This window comes from Alligator mississippiensis, chromosome 6 (assembly GCF_030867095.1).
Source record: "Alligator mississippiensis isolate rAllMis1 chromosome 6, rAllMis1, whole genome shotgun sequence".
Classification (NCBI taxonomy): domain Eukaryota; kingdom Metazoa; phylum Chordata; order Crocodylia; family Alligatoridae; genus Alligator; species Alligator mississippiensis.
Window position 1 is genome coordinate 101,139,579 of NC_081829.1, and position 23,196 is coordinate 101,162,774.

Below are 23,196 nucleotides of genomic sequence, written 5' to 3' on the forward strand. Positions count from 1 at the left end.
ATGTTGTAACCGCCCCCCCCCCCGGGCAGCTTGGAAACAGCCAGGAGGGACTTGCCCAAAGGGCTCGTGCACGTCCCCGCCCCCGCCCCCGCCCCCGCCCGGCTCGGGGAGGCCCAGGCCCGGCAGAGCCCCCTGAGCTCCAGGCTGGTGGGAAGAGTCCTGCCCCTGAAGGCCCGGCCCGGCCCGGCCCGGCCCGGCCCGGCCCGCCCCGCCCGGCCGCCCGCCGCACATGGCATCCGCTGGACGCGAGAAGAGGCCGGGAGGAGTCCCGCTGCTCCGGTGACACGGAGCTGGGCCGGCACACGTGCTTGTCCCCCGCCAGCTGCCGCGAGAGGGCGCCCTGCGACCCGCCCCAGCCCCTCAGCCCCCGGGAAGGCGGTCCTGCCCCATGCAGCAGCAGCGCAGCTGGGGGCCTCGCCCCTGAGCCCTGCTCCACATGGCACAGGCCGGCTGACAGCCTCTTGCTCTGCTCAGGGGCATTCACACTCGTTTCCGTGAGCAAGTGCTTGCACGCTCAGCTGCCAGAGGCCCGCACTGGTGCACTGGGGCAGGGTGGCAGCCTAGCTGGGCAGGGGCAGGCAGTGCCAGACTATGGAGGAGCCTGAACGTTGCTGCCTTGCCTGAGATTCACCCCTGGAGCGCCCCGCCTCATGCCAGCCCCTGCTTGCACCCTGCCCTGTGCCAGCCTCTGCAGGCTGACTTCACCGCATCGCATGCACTTCATGAGCTGGCCCACACCCATGTTCCCTGTGGCCCCATCTACAGCGCACTGATGGGGGCACTGCTGCCCTGGCCCCTCCCAGCTGAAAGCGCTGTAGGGAGGCAGACCCATGAGCGGGGCACAGCGTGTGCCGTCAGGTAGGGGCTTGGCGGTATCCTGCGTGAGCGACAAGGGGGTCATCCTGCAGTGCCTCTGCCGGGGGCAGTCAGACATCCTCCGCTTGGGGACATCCGCCTGCACGGAGCGCGGGGAAGGAGGAAAACCAGCCAGTGTCACACGTGAGGTGTCTCGTCCTCACAATAACATGACCAGGACGGCCTGGTTACACGGAGGAGGCCACCATAGAGCGGCACAGGCTTGGGCTGGGGCCACACATGCTTAGTGCATGTCAGTGCCGCCCAAGGCAGACCTGTGCAGATACCTGTGCAAGTGCCCAAACCGGAAGCAGAACAGCTGCCAGCGCATGGCACTGCGCCCGGCCTAATAACCCGTTCTTGTGTCTCAGCACAGCTTGTTACCCTGGGTGCAGCTCGGGAGGCAGCGGAGAGCCCAACCGGGGCCTCTCCCCAATGCTGTGTGGACACAACCTTCACTGCCAGTGTGTGCCAGGCCCCGCAGGGCACAAACCCCACTCACTGGGCCGACCAGCCAGCCCCCTCCTCCCATCCCGGAGGAGCCTGGGGCTCAGGCAACAGTGGTCACCCCCAGAGCAGCAGTGCTGGGACTCACCCCCAGCCAGCGATGTAGCAGGATTCATTTGCCAGCCGGCAGTCATACTCCTGCCTTCCATGTGCAGCAGGAGCTATTCACAGGTGCTTGCCCTGGGCTGCAGGTCCAGTGCGGGCACGGAGGGAGCAGGGCTGTGTTCTGGAGCTGGACAGACCCAGAACCATCTAGGAGATGCCGCCCGCCGCGGTGCCCTCTGAGCTGCAGCTGGGCATGCCTTCGTTCTCAATGAGATCCCATGGGCTCAGGAGTTAAATATTCCCATGTTTAATAAACCAGGGGACCCGGGCTCACCGGAGAGTTCCCTTGCTGCAGCTGTCGGCCTCGCCTGCGGTGCAAGGCTCCCCCGCTCTCAGCTCCGCATCTCCCGTGGGGCTGCTCTTGGCACCACCTTCTTCGGAGGTGCTTTGCTGCTCGCGCGGGGCCCAGGGGCCTTCTGCTCCGGGGGCTTCTTCTCCACGTCTCGTTTGAGCTGGAAAGTTACCTGGAACACACGGGAAGGCACCGAGTCACCGATCCCTCGCTTGACGCGGGAGCATTTGGTTTCTCCCTGGGTGCAGCACTCGACCCAGATTTCCCTGTGCCATCTACCACCCAGCGCTCTAATTGAGCAAGGGTCTGCTGAATTCAAATCCAATCCCGAGGCACCTGCGGCCCTCGTGGCTTAGTGCCAGCTTCACCCAGGAGCGCTGTCCCTGCACCCCAGCTATTCCTAAACAGCAAACAGCACAGCACCCGGAGCAGACCCCGCACCGGTCACCTCTCAAAGCAAAGCCATGTAGCTTGGTGTGGGTTGTTCTTAACTGCCTGATGGCTGCCAGTGATCACCCTTTCCTCCTCAGGGTGGTTGCTGAGGGATTACTTCATTATTTTTCCTAGCTCCTCTCCAGGGATTGAGGTCAGGCTGGCTGGTCTGTAGTTCCTTGGGTCCTGGTTCTCGGCAGGTGCTGTCAGCCCCACTCCAGTCCTCTGGGACCTCCCCAGTCCCTCGCAACTTGGCATGCATTGCTGCCAGTGCCTCCACACTTCCCTGCAGCGCCCCAGGACGGGCCCCATCCACCTGCACCCATTCACATCTGTCAAAAGCTCTGTGGCACCGTGCTTTTGGCTCAGCATGGCCCAATTCCCTTCCCTTACAGCTGTCAGCATCATGCTCTCCCTTTCCTTAGCCAGAGGTACCACGTTGGCCAGTCTGGAGCTGTGCACTCCAGGCCTCCACGTGAGAGTTACTGCTGCCCCCCCTCACTGCCAGGCCTGCGATCACATTGTGCCAGTTCTGTCATACTTGGAGAGGGAGATTATCTCACCCCTGACTTCAGCATTTCAGGCTCTGAGTTTCATGCCAACCTCAGACAGGGTCTTCTCTCCACTCCTAGCAGCTGTACGGCCCACATCCCCACGTGGGCAGCGATGAGACAGACCCCACCATCCACGTGGCTCATGCCAGAGAGCAGGAAGAAGTTGTTCTAATAGCACAAACAAGTGGGACACAGCTCCCAGGGCTGATACTGATGTGATCAGGAGAGGTCTAATTGTCTCAGACTGACTTCTACGTGCAGTACATCCACAGCCGGTGGCTTTGACAGCGATACACTTACACCACTTGGTGAATGTACTTTTGCATTAAGGGGGTGAGCGTCAAGGAATGGGGTTAGGCCCCTTTAAACAGCTTGCAAAGCATCTGCTGGTGCTCACCACACTATTTTAGGAGCATCAGAAACCAGTCTTTATGGCCTTGCATTTTTGTGTATATTTAGCAAAGGCAGCGATTTGGGAGACCCTGCCCCCTCCCGAGGGCACCCTGCCAGCTGGAGCCTGCTCACGGATTTTCCCAACAAGGAAAGTTTCCAGACGATACAGACACAAATCTACAAACAACAATGACAGTTTGGGCCCCAGGAGACTACCAGGGGCACGCAGGCTCTCCTGGCAAGGCAGGGGGAGAGGGGGCATGATCTGTGTATGCTGCTGCCAAGGGGGGGGACAAACAGGGCCACACAGGCTGGGGGAGGAGCAGGGAGAGGGCATCCGACACTGGCAATGAGAGTTGGAGCAAGAGGGGAGACATGGGGAGCAAGCAGGATGAACTAGTGCTCCTGCTTGCAGAAAACATCTACGACTTAGTGGGGCTAACGGAAACCTGGTGGGATCCTTCCCACGACTGGGCGGTACATATTGAGGGTTATAGGCTGTACAGAAAGGGCAGGGTGGGGAAGAAAGGGGGAGGGGTTGCGCTCTATGTCAATGAGCAATATACATCGACCCTCATCAAGACGGAATCGAAGGAGGAGAAAGTAGATGATGAAAGTAGAAGGATTGTGGGTTAGGTTACATGGGGGGCAAGGAGAAAGGGATTTGGTGGTAGGGGTCTGCTACACACCCCAACACCAAGAGGAAGAACTAGACGCAGGGCTCCTGAGGCAGCTCTCGGAGACCATGAAAACTAGGGAGGCAGTAGTCCTGGGGGACCTAAACTACCCGGACATCTGCTGGGAGACGCAGACAGCAAAGTCCCATCGCTCACGCAGGTTCCTATCCTGTGTCCAGGACCTCCACCTGACACAGGAGGTACACGGTCCCACTAGGGGGAATGCATTACTGGATCTAGTATTGGCAACGGGGGATGATATGGTAGGGGACCTCCAGATCGGTAGCCATCTGGGGGACAGTGATCACCTAATAATAGAATTCAACATAAGACGTCGAGTGGGTAAGGAAACTAGTAGGGTGAAAGTGCTAAACTTTAGGAAAGCTGATTTCAATGAACTCAGGCGATTAGTCAAGGAAGCACTGCAGAGTAGGAGTTTTGAAGAGATGGCAGCCCAGGAAGGGTGGCTGTGCCTTAAGGAAATGATCCTTCGGGCACAGAGGGAGTCGATCCCGATGCAAGGAAAAAGAGGGAAAGGAGCCAGAAAGCTTCCTTGGCTGACCAGAGAGATCCAGAGCAGCCTACAGGCTAAAAGGGGAGCATATAAAAAGTGGAAAAGGGGAGAGATTACTAAAGAGGAGTATACCTCCTCTGCTCACGCTTGTAGGGAGGCAGTTAGACGGGCCAAAGCTACCATGGAGCTGAGGATGGCAACCCAAGTAAAGGACAACAAGAAATTGTTTTTCAGCTATATAGGGAGTAAAAGGAAGGCCCAGGGAGGAATAGGACCCCTGCTAAATGGGCAGAAGCAATTGGTGACGGACAGAGGGGACAAGGCTGAACTCCTCAACGAGTTCTTTGCCTCAGTGTTCCTAAGCGAGGGGCACGACAAGGCTCTCACTGGGGTTGTAGAGAGGCAGCAGCAAGGCGCCAGACTGCCATGCGTAGACCCTGAGGTGGTGCAGAGTCACTTGGAAGAACTGGATGCCTTTAAGTCGGCAGGCCCGGATGAGCTCCATCCGAGGGTGCTGAAGGCACTGGCCGACGTCATTGCAGAGCCACTGGTGGGAAAATTTGAACACTCGTGGTGCACGGGCCAAGTCCCGGAGGACTGGAAAAGGGCCAACGTGGTCCCCATTTTCAAGAAGGGGAGGAAGGAGGACCCGGGCAACTATAGGCCAGTCAGTCTCACCTCCATCCTTGGTAAAGTCTTTGAAAAAATTATCAAGACTCGCATTTGCAAGAGCCCGGCAGGGCAAATTATGCTGAAGGGAAACCAGCACGGGTTCATAGCAGGCAGATCATGCCTGACTAATCTAGTCTCTTTTTATGACCAGGTTACGAAACGCCTGGACACAGGAGTAGGGGTGGATGTCGTATACTTAGACTTCAGGAAGGCCTTCGATACGGTATCCCACCCCATACTGGTGAACAAGTTAAGAGGCTGTGATGTGGATGACTACACAGTCCGGTGGGTGATGAATTGGCTAGAGGGCCGCACCCAGAGAGTCGTGGTGGATGGGTCGGTCTCGACCTGGAAGGGTGTGGGCAGTGGGGTCCCGCAGGGCTCGGTCCTTGGACTGATACTCTTCAATGTCTTCATCAGCGACTTGGACGAGGGAGTGAAGTGTACTCTGTCCAAGTTTGCAGATGACACAAAGCTATGGGGAGAAGTGGACACGCCGGAGGGCAGGGAACAACTACAAGCAGACCTGGACAGGTTGGACAAGTGGGCAGAAAACAACAGGATGCAGTTCAATAAGGAGAAATGCAAAGTGCTGCACCTAGGGAGGAAAAATGTCCAGTACACCTACTGCCTAGGGAATGACCTGCTGGGTGGCACAGAGGTGGAAAGGGTTCTTGGAGTCCTAGTGGACTCCAAGATGAACATGAGCCGGCAGTGTGACGAAGCTATCAGAAAAGCCAATGGCACTTTATCATGCATCAGCAGATGCATGACGAATAGGTCCAAGGAGGTGATACTTCCCCTCTATCGGGTGCTGGTCAGACCGCAGTTGGAGTACTGCGTGCAATTCTGGGCGCTGCAATTCAAGAAGGATGTGGATAACCTGGAGAGGGTCCAGAGAAGGGCCACTCGTATGGTCAAGGGCCTGCAGACGAAGCCCTACGAGGAGAGACTGGGGCACCTGGATCTTTTCAGCCTCCGCAAGAGAAGGTTGAGAGGCGACCTTGTGGCTGCCTATAAGTTCATCACGGGGGCACAGAAGGGAATTGGTGAGGTTTTATTCACCAAGGCGCCCCCGGGGGTTACAAGAAACAATGGCCACAAGCTAGCAGAGAGCAGATTTAGATTGGACATTAGGAAGAACTTCTTCACGGTTCGAGTGGCCAAGGTCTGGAATGGGCTCCCAAGGGAGGTGGTGCTCTCCCCTACCCTGGGGGTCTTCAAGAGGAGGTTAGACGAGTATCTAGCTGGGGTCATCTAGACCCAGCACTCTTTCCTGCCTATGCAGGGGGTCGGACTCGATGATCTATTGAGGTCCCTTCCGACCCTAACATCTATGAATCTATGAAACATCCGCTCCTTGATGCTTGTGGGGAGCAGCCCTTCCCGAGACAGTAGAGAAGGGAAGAGGCTACACAGCAATCCCTGCACTGCCCCTGCCTGTTCCCACACACCAAACCCAGAACCGGCCCCAGGGATGTGGCTTGTGGGCCACGGTAGGGGACACCGGTAGCGTGGCTCCATACCTTGTGTCTGGGCTCGGGGTGTGGGCAGGTGGACTCAGGGCATGTGGAGGGGCCTGGCCTGGTTTCTGCAGCACAGTTCTGCTAGGGGCCGCCCCATAGGAGGGGATGGGGGAAGAAACAAGTGGGGTCCAAGCTGGAGCTGGGCCGGTCTGCAACCAGGGCTGTACGACCATGAGGCCGCAACTGTAGGGAGCAGCACTGATGTCCCAGACAGCCCCTCCCTCCTGCATTTCATGTCCCAGTGTCCCTTACCACCCCCGGAGTCCTGTGTCCTCAGGGCCTGCAGCACACACGCGTGCACCTCCCTGGCTGCCTGCGTCCCACTTTGACTCCCTCTCGTGCCCTGGGAAGGGCTCCCTGCGCTCAGGAGGGTTGCCTGGAGCTGCGTGGCTAGCATCCCTGGGCACCGGGGCCCTGCCCTGCGTCCTGTGAGCTCTCTCCGGCAGCCAGCTGGGGCCAGGCTGCAAACCCCTGAGGGCCCAAAGGAAAAAGGGGGCTCTGCCCAGCCAGGAGCATCCTGGGGTCCCTTGCTGGCATGGGAGGAGATTCAGAGGGCATGTGCCCTCCACTTGGGCTGCTATCGGGGAGGCATTGGGACAGGCTGGACATCCGGCCCCACAAACCTCGGGGAGGAGCCGACTTCCCTCGAGGCTCCATCCTCTCCATTTCCCCACTCAGGCAGCGAGGAGCCCCAGCCTAGGCTGTGGGTCACAGGCAGCCTCCCCCACCTCCTGCTGCTGCAACCCCAGCACCAAGCCCCCAGCCTGGGGCCATGTCTCCCGCGAGGCAGGGCAGGTCCAACACAGCCAGGCCTCCCGGCCCGTCTGGCACAACTCACCAGCGAGGGCCCCGCCGGGCCCACAGTCACGCTCACCGTCTGCGGTTGGTACCCACGGGCAGAGGCGGTGACGGCGTATGTGCCAGGCAGCAGCAGTCGGAAGTAGTCCCCCTGGTCACCTGGAACGAGAGCGAGAGCACTCGGGGGCGCCAGGTCTGGGGCCAGGAATGCCTCGACCCTGCAGCCACCCCCGCTGGGATAGCGACCTCGTGCAGCCTGCCAGGACCTCTCCCCCAAGCCGGGGGGCTGACGGCTGACAGCTGGTGGCAGCGCAGCCACGAAGGCAGCAGAGGTACTACGGGCAGTGGTGGGAGGCCGGCAGGGGACTCAGCCTCCAGCCCACGGCCCCGCACACCTCTCCCTGCCCTGCGGACTTGGGCTGGGGCACCGCTGCTCTCAAGCAGGCGCGTGGCAGTCACCGATGTCAGGCCAGGGGGAGCGATTCAGGGCACCCTCGCCTGCCCTCGGGCAGCAGCAAGCCCTGGCCAGTGCTCTGGCCTTCTGGAAAGGCATCTGGCTTTGGCCCCAAGTCGGCCATGGAAGTAGAAGCCACCCAGCCCCAGGCATGACCTTTCAGTGGTTTGTTACCCCCATGGCATCTTAGTCCTAGCATGATCCTGTCTGCAATGGTCTGTGGGATGGGAGAGCCCCATAGGGGACAACCCCTGCTTCCTGCATACGAACCAGCACCCAGAGACCAAGCCTCCACGAGCCTGCCCGTTCCTAACGAGCTGGGCAGGTCAAGCCCCTGGCAGCTCCCACTGGACAAGCCCCAACCATCCTCCCTGCCCTGTTGCCATCCTGCCTGAAGCATGGGCACTGCAGCTAGGCCCCAAATCATTGCTGTGGCTGCACCTGAGCCAAGCCTGGGGCCACAGAGCCTCCCCGCTGCTGCCTCCGCGAGCCTCCCCCCTTGCCATGCTCAGATCCTGCAGCTGCCTGCCTGACCCCGCACCGCTGCTCCCCAGGCTGCCTGGCCCTGGGGTCTGTGCAGCCCAGGAGCCCCCCACCCAGCTGGGCCCCAGGCCAGCGACCCAGCAACCTCTGGCTCGCATCCTGGCTGGCAGCTGCCAATTGCTTCATGAACTGCTCCCTGCCAGCCCCACAGACTCCAGCAGGGCCATACTGACACGCACAGCACCTGCCCTTTTTCTCCAAGGGCTCCCCCGAGCCCCTCTGCACGATGGCCTGTCCCCTCCGCCGTGCACTGCTCCCCCGATCTCTGCCCTCAGCAGACCCAGGTGTGGCTGGGTCTGTTTCCCTGTGCGTCATCAATAAAACATTAAACAGCACTTTGTTCCCTGCTTCCCTTGGACGAACCAGGCACACAGAGCTGCTCGTGGCTCTCATGGCTTGGGCTGTCTTCCAGCTGCCCCCAGCTCTTTCCTGCAGGTCAGTGCCTCTAGGAAGTGCAGACACTTGAACCAGATCCCCGCACCCAGCAACGCTCTCTCTCACGCTATCAGCATGCCCTGCCCGGGAATGCTGCTTCTCCTTCCCAACGGGCGCTTACCCTTGCTGTAGCCTGTGCAAGACGGGCTCATGTTGTCTCATTACAACCTGCCCTAAGCCTGACTTGTGCATGCACTGGAGACAGTGATTGATAATGTGCATTAATATAACACAAGGAAATGAAAAAAAAAGGGGGAATGTTGTAACCAGATGCATTAGATGCCATATTGTTATAAATAGATATATTTTTGTTAAAGTGCTTAGATAATTTGTAAGAACAAAACAGCCTCCTCGGAGAAAACCATAAACAAAGGTAAAGGAGAAATAAGCCAGTGTTAAACAGCAGTCCCCAATGGGGAAGGAAAAAGAAACCTTTACTTTCCCAAGGATATAAATCCCAACTAATTAACACCTTCTGAGTCCACAAAAGAGCTGGTTCAATCCAGTTCCAAGAGTTTTAGCGAAACAAACACACTTACACAAAACTAATCGGAGACCATTTCTAAGAATATTAAAACTAGCCATCTATAAAAATTGGGCATAGGCTGGAAGAAATGTCAGGCTTCTTCACAGCTCAGAAAAAAAGAGGAACCAACAAGTGTTTGCTATTGTGTATCCTAATAAAGCTCGAGTTGTGACTGGAACGGTCTCACCGGTCAATAGGGTGACCTCACGCACAGTTAAAATTTGAAGTAACACTGCCGATGCCCGGCTGTTCCCCCTGCTCACTCGCACGTGGCTGGTGCCCCTGCTCACTCCGGCCCTGCTGTCGCCCCCTGCTCACACCCGGCTGTTACCCTCTGCTCCTACTCTGAGGTTCTTGCTCTCCTCCTTGGCTCCAGCCCCCCAGCCCCCCGGAGCTCACATCCAAGGCTCCCCCCACCCCCAGCTCTGTCTCATGGTGCGCGTGCACCTGGCCAGCCCATTCATGCCAACCGACTGAAACCAGCAGATCTCTCTCACTGTCTGACCTGTCCTTTGTGCAACACTGCTTGCCCAAAGCCCGCACTGTGCCCCTTCCACCGGGGTTGCTAACAGCTCCTACCCAGCACATCTGCAGGCAGCAGCTCAGGCACGGCACCACCAAACTGAGCCTCGGGGGGTGGGGGGTGCCCTTCCTGCTCCCACAGGATCTAACAGCACCCCCATGCTCTGTGCTGGTGGGAGCCTGACCAGGGCAGGCCGTGCTGGCAGCATGCATCACCGTTCAGCCCACCCCGTGCCACCCGGGAGGGCCCTGTGGAGGTGACACCGAGAGTCAGGGCATGCGGTGCCAGGGGACCCACCAGAGGTGACGTCGTGGCCAATGCCCTGGACCGAAAGCACTGCGCCCACAATGCCGTTGTTGTTCTCATCTAGCACCATCCCTTTGATGCCCTGGTGAACCTGCAGACAGACAGATGGGCAGATGCAGGTTAGCGCCTCTCCCCTCCCTCGACAGCAGAGTGCTTGGCCCCGTCTGGGAGCGAGGACATTGCTCCAGTCTCCTCCCCTCCAAACAGGGTCAGCTGGCGGAGATGGGTCGTGGGTGTTAGCACTGCAGGGAACCTGCAGGTGGGAACAGGAGTTGTAGGAGTGATGATTTCGAGGGCAAAAGCCAGGAAGCTCCATGTGCTGGGCACACAAGCACAGTGCACCAGATGGCTGCCAGCAGCAGCACTGAATACGGGCACCTAATAAAGCTCCCGGCACTGCAGTCCTTTTGCTAGTGCACAGAGCTCCGAGCATGAGATAGCAGGAGCCCGCCTGCCCGTCTCCCAAAGCACCAAGGGAGCCAGCTCCGGTTTATGCCGAGAGGCTCCCTCCCTACCCCACGTCCACTGTCCCCCTACCCCCTTGAGCTCTGGCCCCAGGTGCTCGGATGTGGGGGGAGCTGGGGCTGGGCAGGTGCTCTCAGCCCCACAGCACGGGGCCAGGGCTCACACGGGCACTCCACCTCTTCCATGAAGGCGACCAGCGCCTCGCGGTTGGCCAGCCACTCGCGCTCCAGGTCCTCCTGGGGCGGGAACTTGTTGCAGCTCAGCTCCAAGGTGATCTCAAAGCAGTTGGTATAGAGGTAATTGAAGTCCTGCATGCCTGAGAGGAGAGAGCAAGGACACAGCCAGGCCCACCCGGGCACGTGACACCTCCTCCCCACCCACCTGCCCTCCTCTGCCGACGGCCAGCAGCCCTGCCCTGTCCCCCAGCCCCTCCTGCCCACGTGTGGCAGCCCCTTTCTGGGACAGGTCTCTTGTCCTGACAGGCAGAGGATTCAGTCCTGGGGATGGGACTAGGTCAGTGGCTCTCGCCCTGTTTAGAAACGCCAGCTCCGAGCACTCACTCATTGTTTAAGGAAAAACACGAGAGGTTCTTCTGCCGTGATCTGCTCAGAAAGCTGCGGCGGGGCAGAGGGCTCCTGGCACAGCCCTGCCCGACACCCTCTCCCCGGGGAAGCGCAGGCTAGACAGTCGTCGCGAGGTGGACACATGGTGTCACGGCACTGGAAGGCCTAAGCCATCCCTGTCCAGCCTTTTCTTGAAAAACCGCCCACAAGGACCCCCGCACTCCCCTGGGCACCTCCGGCACAGCCCCACTGCTCCGACATGGGATAAGCAAAGGGGTTTTTATTGGACCAACTGCAAAGTTGAGAGAGATGCTACACAAGCTTTTGGGCACCTGCTGTCCTTCCTCAGGGCTGGGAAAGAAAGACTCAGAAACAGTCTAAGCTAAATACCAGATAAAGCAACGGCTTGTGTTCAAGGCCACTTGTGACAGAAACCAGGCACTGACAGGTGGGGGGTTTTGCTGAGACCTAACTGGAAGCTACTTTACTGCCACTTAAGGCGCCACGTGGCAAGGACCAACAGTAGCTCCCCCTTTTATGGCTGCAAAATTTCCAAGTTGCCCATGCCCGGTGCTCTCCACCTTCCTACGGCTGCCCCGCCGCCGTCTGAACATGCAGAGCCCCGCACTGCACACGGGGCCTGACCAGCACTGAGCAGAGCGGCACTGTCACCAGTTCAGTCTGTGCCTCACGCTCCGTTAATGCCACTCACCACACTGCTGCCTCGCCTTGAGTCAGATGCAGCAGCCCCAGGCCCTGCCCAGCAGCGCCGTGGCCCAGACACTCATCTCCCGCTCCATGTCTGCGCTTCCCTGCGCTCCTGTCTGAGCACCTGTGCCCTCTCCCCACTGCTCTGTCCATGCCTCCCCCCAGCCTATGTCCCTTCCCAGGCCTTGCTTGTCCCCTTGCCCCTTCTGCAGCCCAGCACCCCACTCTCCCAGCCCTGCATACACCCTTCACCTCCATCCCCAGCCCCACCTTTGCTGAGAGAATACCAGGATGCCCCGTTGGTGATGCCATCTGCAAAGTAGTCTCCACAGTTCCAGCCCTGATGCATCCAACCATGGGCATAGGAATAGGTCTTTGCCAACTGCAGAGAGAGCCCAGGTGGGTCACAGCTCCAGCGCTGCCCTGAGCTCCTTGGTCCCTTAGCCCCTGCACACAGGGGACCCTCAGGAGTCGCAGCAGTGCTGCTAACCCTGAGAGGGGGCAAACAGGCCCAGCCCAACCCCTGTTCCTCCCATCACCAGCACAGAAGCCCTGCCCTAGCCCCCCCCTCCACAAGGGCTGCCCCCAGCAGGAAGCCTCTGGGGTCCCCATGGGCACAGGGAGCTGCAGCACCCCCAGGAGAGCGAGTGGGGGGGTCTTACTGCACAGCCAGGGCTGTCCACCTTTGCCCTAGGGGGATGCGTTTCTGGGGGATTAGGGGCAGGTGGGGTGAGCCCTGGCAGACAGGTGGAAAGAGAGCAAAACAGCAGCACCAGGGCGAAACACTGTCCCAGGCCCTTTCCAAGGGGAAAGCTGTGTCCTCGCAGGAAACCTCCATCAGAAATGAGGACGGAGGCCCTTGGGATGAGGCAGTGGCTCAGACACTGCTCCAGATTGTCCCCTCACACAAGGGACAGCTGGGTTCAGATGCCCCAGGTCCCCTTGGCTGCGTTGCAGGTCCTCAAGCCACTCGCAGCCAGCTCCGTAAGCCTCTGGGGCCCAGCTCTCGTGGAACCCCCCTACCCTCGAGCCAAGCCGTGGGCTCCCCAGACCAGAGCAGAGCATGCTCCTGGCCACCTTCTTGTGCTCAGGGTCCTGGTCTAAGCAATGGAACCAGGCTGGCTGCTCCCCGGAGGCCTCTACACTGCTTTGCTTCCTAAGGGGTGGGTGAGGCTGATCGAGCTGCTGACTGCTGGGACATGCTAGCAATCAGATGCATGGGCACTGGCAAGGGAGGTTGCAACCTCAGCCCATGCCTGGCTCTCACCCACCCCCTGCTGCCACTTGCTCTCCCGATGGGGCTCAGTTCCAGCCAAATCACTCGCCCCCTTTCCCCCAGCCCTGCACTGCCACCAGGCACCTGTCTCCCCTAGAGCCCCACATGCGTGCTGGCATGGACATGCACTACAGTGCTTCCCCAGTGCTGCAAGGGGGGCTCCAGCAAGGGGGCGTGGAGCAGCAGCTGTGCAGCACATCTTTGGAGAGCCTGGGCTGGAATAGCAGGGGGCTGCCAGGCAGGACACAGGACACTGGCACAGCAGGTGTTCGAGGTGCTGCAGCCTGGCGAGCACAGGGTGCGGGCCCCATGAGGAGCCCCTACGTGTGGGAGTGGAACCGACCATGCTGTCGGCAGCGCTGCAGGGCACCGCTATGCCCTGCCCTGGCCTGGCCTGGCCAGCTCCGCCGCACTCCCTGCCCCTCACAGCCCCGGCCCAGGGCTGCCCGCACCAGGCCCCGCTCACCTTCTGGAACAGCTTGTCGTCGGGTGTGGGCGTGTTGGTAGTGGTCCGCTGGCCACGCACCCGCTGGCTGTGCGACTTGTCATAGGGGTAGTTGGCCACCACGGCACCACCGTGCAGGTTGGCTGAGAGAACGAAGTTGTAGCTGCTGATCCACTGAATCACAGCCGCTGTCTCCGGTTCCACCTGCCCAGAGAGGGGCGGCAATGAGGGGCCGACCTGAAGCGCGTGGCAGTGGGATGGGGGACACAAGGCACCCCAGAACTGCCTGGGGCCTGGATGGGGCTTGTTGGCGCGTCTATGGGGCATGTCCTTTCCTGGCCTGCTTCCAACCCTCCCTCCTCTGCTCTCCCCACATCCTGACTGTGGCCAGGCCCTGCCAGCCCTGCCCCAGCCCATCTGAGAGCGCCCAGGCCAGTCCTGCCCCAACCAGTGCAAGTGCCTCCCTCGAGGGGACCTGGAGACCCCCTTCTTTCCAGCCGGTCCTGGATGCAGCTGCTTCCAAAGCACCAACCCCTGCACCCCTGACCCAGATGCCAGCCCAGCTCAGCCCATGCCTCTGAGCTTCTCTGCAACCACATTTCCAACAGGCCCTTTACTCAGAGAGAGCTCCACCGCGGTGAGCTTGCTGTATGGGCAGGGTGGGGCTGGGAGGCAGAGGCAGTGTCCCCGTGTCCGTAGATGCAGGGCACAGGTGACAGCGCCTGTGCCCAAGTGATCCCAGGCTGCTCCCGAGAGGCACAGGGCGGTACCTGACTCCTCCAGTTGTTGGGCAGGGGGATGTGGTGGTTGGGCCCTGAGCTCTTCTCGTTGTGGTACATGATGGTGTTGAGGTCAGGGAAGTTGCGGTTCAGGTCCACGCCATTGGCGTTGTTCCGGCCGGTCAGGTACCCATTGGTGGTGGGGCTCTGCGGGGAACAGGGAGCGAAATGGCTCTTCAGGACAACCAAGGTCACAGGCTGCGGGTCCCCATGGGGAAAGGCCACGAGCAGCTCCGAGCACTTTCAGACAGGGTCAGCACCAGGAGGGGAAACGGCAGCAGAAACCCAGCGAGCAGTGGGCTCAGAGTCCTGCCAGGGGCTGGGACAGGCATAGGCGCAACATCCAGCCCCCGGGACCACAGACACCCGGGGCTGGGGAATCCTGGCCACAGGCGAGCACAAGCAGTGCAGGAGCGGATGGAGGCAGAGAGCAGCCTCTTTGCTAGCCCCCACATCGACCCTTGGGGGCAGGGGCAGGGCAGCCAGAGCTCTGGGGACCCACGCACAGCAAGGACAGGGTGTCAGCCTCCCCAAGATGCTGCTCCAGCTTGCAAATGCCCCAACCCCTGTGGAGACTGGAGGCAAGAGCCACGAGGTGCCTCAGGGGCTCTACCTCTGCCTGGCCTGAGCCCCCAGGAGGGCGGGGAGAGGCGTTAGTGGAGAGGCTGGAGGAGGAAGGGCAGAGCGACTGGCCCATGGGAGGCCGGAGGGGTCCCGCAGCCCGAGGTCGTTCCCACCCCCTGGCATCGCTCGCCCCTACCTGGTTGGCCGCCACCTCATACCCGTCGGGGTTCATGGAGGGCATGATGTGGATGCGCGTGTCATGGATGAGCCGCGTGATGCGCTCGTTGCCGCGGCGATACTCCTCGCACAGGAACTGGGAGAGCTGCAGCAGCAGCTCGCGGCCCAGCACCTCGTTCCCGTGCATGTTCCCCACGTACTTGAACTCCGGCTCCACTGGGGAAAGCAGGAGAACAGTGACACCACCACGGAGGGGTGGCTGCCCCTGGGATGTGCTACTGAGCTGAGCCATGCCCTCTCCCATGGCAATCAACGAGCCCCGTGCTTGGGAGCGACCCCCCGCCCGCACCCATGGTGCTGCAGTGGGGTCACTGGGACCCAGCCAGGAGCCCTGCCCTGGGGCACTTGACAGCCCCACACTGGGGATGCTGAGCAAAGGGGCGGGTGGGGGAGCCTGGGAGCCAGCACAGGAGACTAATGCTCAGCTCCTGGCAGTGCCGGGGGCTCCCCGGAGAAGGGAGTGGGGGTGGCAGAAGCAGGCCATCCCCGCCCCCACCCCGCCTCCTCTTGGCCAGCGCTCCTTGGCTGCTGCCCTCCTTGCCTCGCGCCGCCTGTCACATTCCTGGCCTCACCAGCCTCCAGGGGCCTGAAGTGAAACAGCAGGATAAAAACCAATCCCTCTGCCTGGCCAGGCCCCACAGCCTTGCCTGTAACACGTTCACCTTGTGCCTGGCCCCTGCTCAGCCCTTGAGCTCCCTGTCCAGAGCCAGGCGCCAGAGGCAGGAGGCCCGGGCAAAGGGACCGTTCCTGCCTGGTCCTGTGGGCGCAGAGGCAAGAGTGCAGGGGGCTGGGGCGCGGGTGGGCACTGTCCCCAGCACGGGCTGGCTGCTGCAAGGGAGGTCTCTGCCATCTGGCATTACCAGGGCCAGCCCCCACACCTGTTTCAGACTCTCAGCCAAGGCCCAATGCCCTGAGGCACTGGCCCTAGGGCTTGCTGGGCACCAGGGCAGGGCAGGGCAGCCCCGGGGAGCGTGGGCTGTTCTTGTGTAGGCGTCTGACTCAGTCCATCTGCTGCAGAGCCTTCCTTGCTGTCTCCATCCGACGGGACAGCCCCGGGGCATAGCCAGGGCAGCCCATACCAAGAGAGAAACGAGGAAATTGCATGGAAAATTTGGTCTCGTTTTCACAGGAAAGGCCCCAGGGAAAGCTGGCGCCGACCAAGATGCCAGTTGCAGGCTGCTCCCGGCCTGTCCTGGGCCGTCTTTTCCAACAGTCTGGAAAGGAACAGCTGCAGTGGGACACGTTTCCATCTACGGTGCCAGGAGCAAGCAGGGTCCTCAGATGGAAGCGCCATAAGGATCTGGGGGAACGACAGAGTCACAAGAGCTGCCTTCGCCCGGCAGGGAGCCAGCCCCAGGTCAGCACATTTGCTGTCTGTGCCAGCCACGAAGGTGCTTGCAGACCCGCTTGAGCTGGGCGCTGGAAGGTGATCATGTTGGCCAAACAGAGCTGCTTTCATGTGGCATCAGGGCACATCCCACACCTCCACTTCACCACGGCACTCATCGGGGCTCTCATTGTCCTGATCATGTTAGTCTCTGTGCATCACTCAGGGTGCATTTAGGCTGCTGGATTGCAGGAGACACGAGAAGTGATTTGATCTCATAGACTCACAGGCTTAGGAGGGATTTTGAGGGTGGTCTGGTGCAGTCTTCTGCACAGAAGCAGGATGGGCTGCACCAGCCCAGTCCAGCCACCAACGCATGTAGACTTCACCCAAAGTCCAAACTATGGGACCCAGGGTCACCCTGTATCACTGATCCCCCCTCGTGCTGGAGACAAGGGGTAAGAACCAGGGCTCCCAACCTAGCACAAAAGCACTGGTGCATTCAGGCCTGAGTGACCCCACAGCTCCTTGCAGCGCTGTAGCCGTGATGGTCTAGGAAGCCCATGAGGAGCAGGGTGTGCTTGGTGGCAGTGGATTTTCTTGGACTGATCATCTAGACAGGATGTGGCCAGACAAGTCATTGTGCCACTGCTCCTGGCACCAGAAAAGCAGTCGTGGAGTCCAGAGGGGTGTTTCCTAGTGCCTTGTTCGCTGCATGTCCCAGACCAGGCCTGAGGGAAGGCCAAGGGCTCTGGGGCTCCGTGCAGGCTCCTCTGTGTCAGGTCCTTCTCTCCTTTCATGCAGCGGCGCGCAAAGTGCTGCTGCTGCTGTGCACACCCAACAGGCAGAGCAGCCCAGCCCAGCAAGGGGGAGCTGAGCACCCACGTCCCATCACTCAGGCCTGGGGAGCAGCAGAAAGCAGATCCCAGTGGAGCTTGCTGCTGGGGCAAAGCTGGGGGAAGGTGGGATTTGCTAGTCAGACCAGAATCCGGCTGCGCCGGCCAGGCCCAGAGCGCAGACATGGCATGCTCTGAGGGCAGGAGCAGCTCCATGAGACACAGTGTGGACTTCCTGGCACTCACCAGGTCCTCTCCTGAGCCCAGCTGGGTGCTGGGAAGCCAACAGTCCCCTAAAAGGCAGGCAAACCAGGAGGCAGAGACACATCCTCATATACCGCACAGGACATCTCTAGACTCCTCCAGAGCTGCACCCGTCTCAGGGAGCAAATGCTCATCCCAGCCTGGGACCCAGGAGCACATGGTCCATCGCTAGCAGCCAGGCCAGGCCCTGTGTCTGTCCCTGCACCTCATGGCCATGGTGTTGTTCACAAGCCACCAAGGCCAGGGAAGCCTCCCCGTGACACAGGCTGGCTGGGGCTGCCAAGGCCTCCGAGCTCCTGGCAACACGGGTGGCTCTGCAGCCTCCTCTGCCCACCACGCAGGTGCAAGCAGGAGCAGGGCCCGAGATTTCCTGGCGGACCAGCTGCCTGCTGGAAGCAGCCCACGGCTCCCCCAGCCCAGGCTTGGGGCAGGGCTGACAGCTCACTGCCAGTGCCCTCAGTGTCCCCGGCCGAGTCAGAACAGGTGTCCATCAGAGCGGTGGTGGCACTGTATTCAACCGGGCAGACAGACGGCTGGATGGATGGGCAGAGAAAGCACTGCATTTCCCTGCTGCCCTCTCACTCCAGCAGGCTTTGCCCTCCAGGAGCTGATGCGCCAGCCTGGATGTACTGGGCATTTGCCCATGACACGGGGGAAGCAGCTTAGAGCAGGGGTGCCCAGCTGCCCCGCTGCTCTCCCCAACAGCTGGTCCCAGTAAGGCCACAGGGAGACGCCATGCTGCACCCCGCTGCGGCACCGTGCCCCTCTGCCAGGCAGCCCAGGCTCAGTGTGGGATCTTGGCCCTGTCCCACGGCCGGACCTGGCCCTCCCATCACAGGCCATGTCAGCTCTGCCTGGCACTGGGGAGGGCTTGCCTCTCCCCTTGGCACTGTCTGTGCCTGCACAACCCAAATGCCCCCCAGCCCGCTACCTGCAGGGGGGCATGGGGAAGGCAGACAAGGGGAGTGAGGAGGGACAGATCCCTCCAATGGTCCCCACCACAGCACTGACCCAGGCTTGAACCAGTGTCCCCACCATATGCCCAACCAGGTGAGGCTCCAGCTCACACGCACGGGGCTTGTGCAGGGTTCATGGCAGGTCACAGGGGCACCAAAGGCCTCTGAGCCCCGCAGCCCGTGCCGGCTGTATCCGACTCCTCTGCCGGGGCTCCAGAGCATGGCGTCTGGAGCAGGAGCCACGTGGCTGAGCACAGCGGCTTCTGGGTATGGCAGTGCCTGGATGCCAGGAGAGGCCAGATCCTGCTCTGACAGCGTGCCCGACATCCCCTGAGGGACACCCCTATGGGCCCCGCATGGGGCAGGGGGTGCATGCAAGGCTCAGGCCGCGGCCTGCTGGCACTCACAGCCCCGGGCTCCCCCCGCCCGGTACTCACAGGGCTCGTGGAGGCCGGGGTAGTCGCTGAACTCCAGGACATAGAGGTGCCTGCCCTGGACGCTGTGGCCCACGCTGTAGACGCGAGTGACGTAGGGGCACTCATTCTGCACGGCAAACAGGGCCTGCACCATCTCCTTGTAGCTGTGGTGCACGAAGTTCCCCGTGGCAGCCGCCTGGCACAGGAGCAGGGCTCTGAGCAGGGGCCCGAGCAGCTGAGCCATCCTCCCCTGGGCTCCGCGGAGATCGCTGGGTCCCGGGCCCCCTCCCTGCCTGCCTGCCTGCCTGCCTGCCAGGAGCTAAAGTGCAGACTCCAACCAGCTCTTTCCAGTTCCGCAGCCGAGTGCCAGCCCACTGCACCTGCGGGCGGGGGCCGGGGTCGGGCCGGTGCCCCTGGCTGCTCTGGAATGCTTCCCAGCCCGGGCCGGGGCCGGGGCCGGGGCCGGGGCCGGGCCCCACGGCCGCCCAGCTCCGCGCCGCTGTTCATTCATTAACTGCATGGTAAACAGGGCCCCGCAGCCGGGCCGCCGCCGCCAGCCGAGCTCGGAGCCGGGGCCGCGGCCCTGGCCTCAGGACCCGGGGCCAGGCGGCTCCTGCCCAGGGGCAGCAAGCCGGGACGGACGGACGGACGGACGCTGCGGCGGCGCCCGGGACAGGTGGGCTCGGCCCGGGCAGGAGCGCCGCTCCCGCCCCGCAGCGGCAGCCCCGGGGCAGAGCTGGGACGGGGGCAGCCGTCCGGCTCCGGGCGCTCCACGTCCCCGCTGCTGCGGGCGGGCGGGCCCGTGGGACCCGAGCTCGGGGCTGCAGCGGGAGCGGGGCGGGGCCGGGCCGGGACTCCCCGGGACCCCGCGCGGGGAGGGGAGGGGAGGGGAGGGCCGAGCCGAGCAGCACCGCCCGCTGCCCGGGTCCGCTTGCCCCGCCGCGCCGGGGCCGGAGGGAGGCGGGACCGGCCCGAGCCCCCGCCCGCAGCGCGCCCGCGCCCGCCCTCCCTCCGGCCGGCAGCCACGTGCGGGCCCGGCCGCTGCGGGCGGGGGCAGAAGCGCGCAGCGCCCGGGCTCGAGCCCCCGCAGGCCCCGGCACCAGGCGGCTGCCGGGGGGCGCGGACGGGCCGGGACGGGCCGGGCGGCAGGAGACGCGCCGGGGCCGGGCCAAGAGGCTCGAAACGCGGCTCCAGCGCGTGGGAGAATCGCGGCCCCGGGCCCGAGCCGAGAAACCGGCCAGGGGGACACCCAACGGCGAGAGCACCGCGGGGCAAGGGGGCTCAGGCCACAGCCCCCAGTCACTGGAGGGGAAGCCCCATCGCCCCTCTGCTGGAGTGTGTGGAAGGGAAGGGGGGATCCTCTCGGTGACATTTCATAGATTTCACAGGCATTCAGGCTGGAAGGGGCCTCGGGAGATCATCGGCCCAGGCCCCCGCCCCAGGGGCAGGAAGTCAGCTGGGGTCAGAGGATCCCAGCAAGACAGACATCCAAACGTCTCTTAAAGGAGTCCAGAGCAGGTGCTTGCACCACCTCCGGCGGCAGTCTGTTCCAGGCCTTGGGGGCTCGGGCAGTAAAGAAGTTCTTCCTTACGTCCAGCCTGAAATGGTCATGGAGGAGTTTGTGACTGTTTGATCTTGTCATCCCTTGGGGCGCTCTGGGGAACAGGTGTTCCCCCGGATCCTGATGTACACCCCTTATATACTTGTAGGTAGCCACCAAGTCCCTCCTGACCCTGAGCTTTTCCTGGCCTGCCAGCCTGTGCTCCCGCTCGGAGTGGGGGGCAGATGGGCAGCTGCAGCCTGTGGTGGGTGGGGAGTCGGGTGTTCTGGGTCAAGTACTGGGGATGGGTGGTGTGAGGCCTGTGAGGGGGGCTGGGGAGCAGGGGCAGCGCCAGCTTCTCTCCCCAGGAGCCTCGGCCCCACTGATGCAGCCGCGATGAAAAGGGAACAGCTGGCGGCCTTGATCCAGCCCCGCAGGGTCAGAGTCCGCGCTGGCTGTGGGCCCCTGCCACCACCATTGGTGATAAAGTCCAGCCCACACATTTGCCTGCACAGGGGCTGCTCTGAGTCTAAGCCAGGGGTGGCACACCTGGGTAGTCCTGTCCATCAGCCCAGGGCCTCCATGAGCAGACCCCTGCCCGAGGGCTGGAGATGATGCCGCCAGCACAGGTGGAGGAGCTTGGCCAGTCAGAAGGAAGATAAATGTCTGGTCAGTCCTGAGAAAGGGAAGAGGCTGTGTATGAAAGCCCTTTAATCTAGCAGTGAAGAACAGGACAGGAACCGGTGGCTGGCAGCCACAGTGAACCATTCTGGTGGGAAACAAGGCACAAATTTAACAGCAAGGGCAGAAGAGACAGAAGCTCCCTCAGGAAGGATGGGATTCTCCATCTCTTTGTGTCTCGAGGTCCGGGCCGGTGCCTTCTCAGAAGGTGCTTTACTCAAACCAGCCGCTGGGTTCAGTGCGAGGTCTGGGTTGGAGTCACTGACCCTGGAGGTCTGGCCTCGGAGCCTCAGCACCTGCAGTTCAAAGCAAAGGGTCCTCGAGGGCCCTTTTTTGCTGATGGGAGAAAGCTGGCACAAGGGCAGTGCTAGCTCACACCAGTGGTAGAGCTGGCCTGGAGTGGGGGTGGACGCAAGGGGCTGTTGGCCCTGTGGAAATGGCCCTTGGGGGAATTGCCATGCACCTAAGGGGGCTTGCTAGACCTGAGAAGGCACTGCTCCACCACTCGAGCTGCACTGCCAGATGTGGCAAGGGCTTGGAGCAGCCTGTCCTTCAATGCAGCAACACACGCGGTGATACAGAAAAAATGTTGCCCACGCTCGTGAGATGGGGAACTGCAGCAAGGGCTGTAGTGACACAGGAGAGGATTTGAGGCTCACAGAAGTGGAGTGAACATGGGATCCCAGCGTGATGCTGCAGCTGAGGGCATGGACATAACTTACCACGGGCAAAAGAGGTTGGGGCTTTCCCAGGCATCAGCCACTGCTCGTGTGGGTGTGCTTACTGTGCACGAGGCAGAGGCTGACCAGCCTCACCCCCTACCAGCTCCCCCTGTAACCGGTAAGTTGTTCATACATCTGCCCCCTGAGGCAAGCACAGTCCTCCCACAGGCAGGTGTCTCTGGCTGCTGCAACACCGTTAGTGGCACTGGGTTCAGTGCTGGACTCTGCATTCAGAAAGCTGGAAAGGGTTCAGAGCTGCAAGAACAGTCCAAAGTCTGGAAAACAAACCTCGCTGTGACGGGGAGAAGCAGCATGTTCTCTTTGGTGTGGATAAAGAAAACAGAAGGGTGTGGGCTTTAGGTTTGGACAGCAGGCAGTAGGCCTGTGCGAAGCAACAAATATTCGCTTTGGATTCAGATTCAGCCAATTTGGTGATTCGAATTACTGTCCCAATTCAATTCAGCTGATTCGGATTCAGAGATTCAGCACCTATTCGGCCATAGACTACAATGGGGAATCACTAAAATACCTATAACTTTGCCACTGTTTTGCAGATTCAGATGAAAACAGCAGGGATGGTAGGGCATGCAGCCTGCCAAGTTTCAAGGAGATAGGTGCAGGGGTTCTGTGAAAGTGCCCCTCGAACTGTTGAAAGCAAAACTCGTATCACTTGTGTGTGTTAAGGCAGAGCGGGATGGGAACAGCAGGGATGGTCCCTGCTGATGGAAGGGAACTCGGAGAAAGATCAGTCACTGGCCAGCTACAGATATCAGTATCAGGGCAGCCTTCCCCCCTCCCAGCCTTTTCTATATACAGAAGATCACCCCACCCCCTCCCTCTTCTCAGTTTCTGTTCGCTGCAAGCCTTCCAAAGCTCTCTGAATCGATTTGGACCTTTTAATGGATCTCCCAATTTGATTTGGATTTGGAGATTTGGTCGCTGAATCGGGCCAAATCTCCTCCAAATCAAATCAGCTACTGAAGCTTTGCACAGCCCTAGCAGGCCGCTCTCGGGTGGAACGAGATCCAGCAGCTGGGCAGAGACTAAAGCCATTCAGACCAGCAGGAAGGCACATGCTTGAGGGAGGGTGAACATCTTGCCCCGGTCACAGTGACTCTACCATGTGGAGTCCCAAAATCCACACCCAATGGCTGCCTCAGATCAGCTGTGGCCCCCACACTAGTTCTGCTGAGGGACGTGTTATGCTGGGGGACAGATGGGATGATTGCCATAACCGCTCCTAGCCTGCAGTAGGATCTGTCTGTTGGGAGGGAGACGGGCTCACTGAGAGCAGGCTCTCTTCAT

General features: G+C 61.1%; 1 protein-coding gene across 2 annotated transcripts; it reads right to left on the reverse strand.

The window, feature by feature from the left end:
* Window positions 1-1,698: 1,698 nt before the first annotated feature.
* CPN1 (carboxypeptidase N subunit 1) lies at window positions 1,699-19,768 on the reverse strand. Of its 2 annotated transcripts, none has more exons than XM_059730296.1 (9): window positions 18,970-19,768; window positions 15,109-15,305; window positions 14,340-14,495; window positions 13,591-13,773; window positions 12,119-12,230; window positions 10,754-10,893; window positions 10,104-10,203; window positions 7,402-7,484; window positions 1,699-1,931 (listed from the first exon to the last, which is right to left on the reverse strand). In XM_059730296.1, the coding sequence occupies exons 1-9, from the start codon at window positions 19,190-19,192 to the stop codon at window positions 1,800-1,802; spliced, it is 1,326 nt and encodes a 441-aa protein (XP_059586279.1). In that variant the 5' UTR covers window positions 19,193-19,768; the 3' UTR covers window positions 1,699-1,799. The 2 variants fall into 2 exon arrangements, with proteins under 2 accessions (XP_059586279.1, XP_059586278.1); XM_059730295.1 differs by having other exon boundaries at window positions 7,366-7,484; window positions 18,970-19,766.
* Between the last annotated feature and the right edge of the window lie 3,428 nt (window positions 19,769-23,196).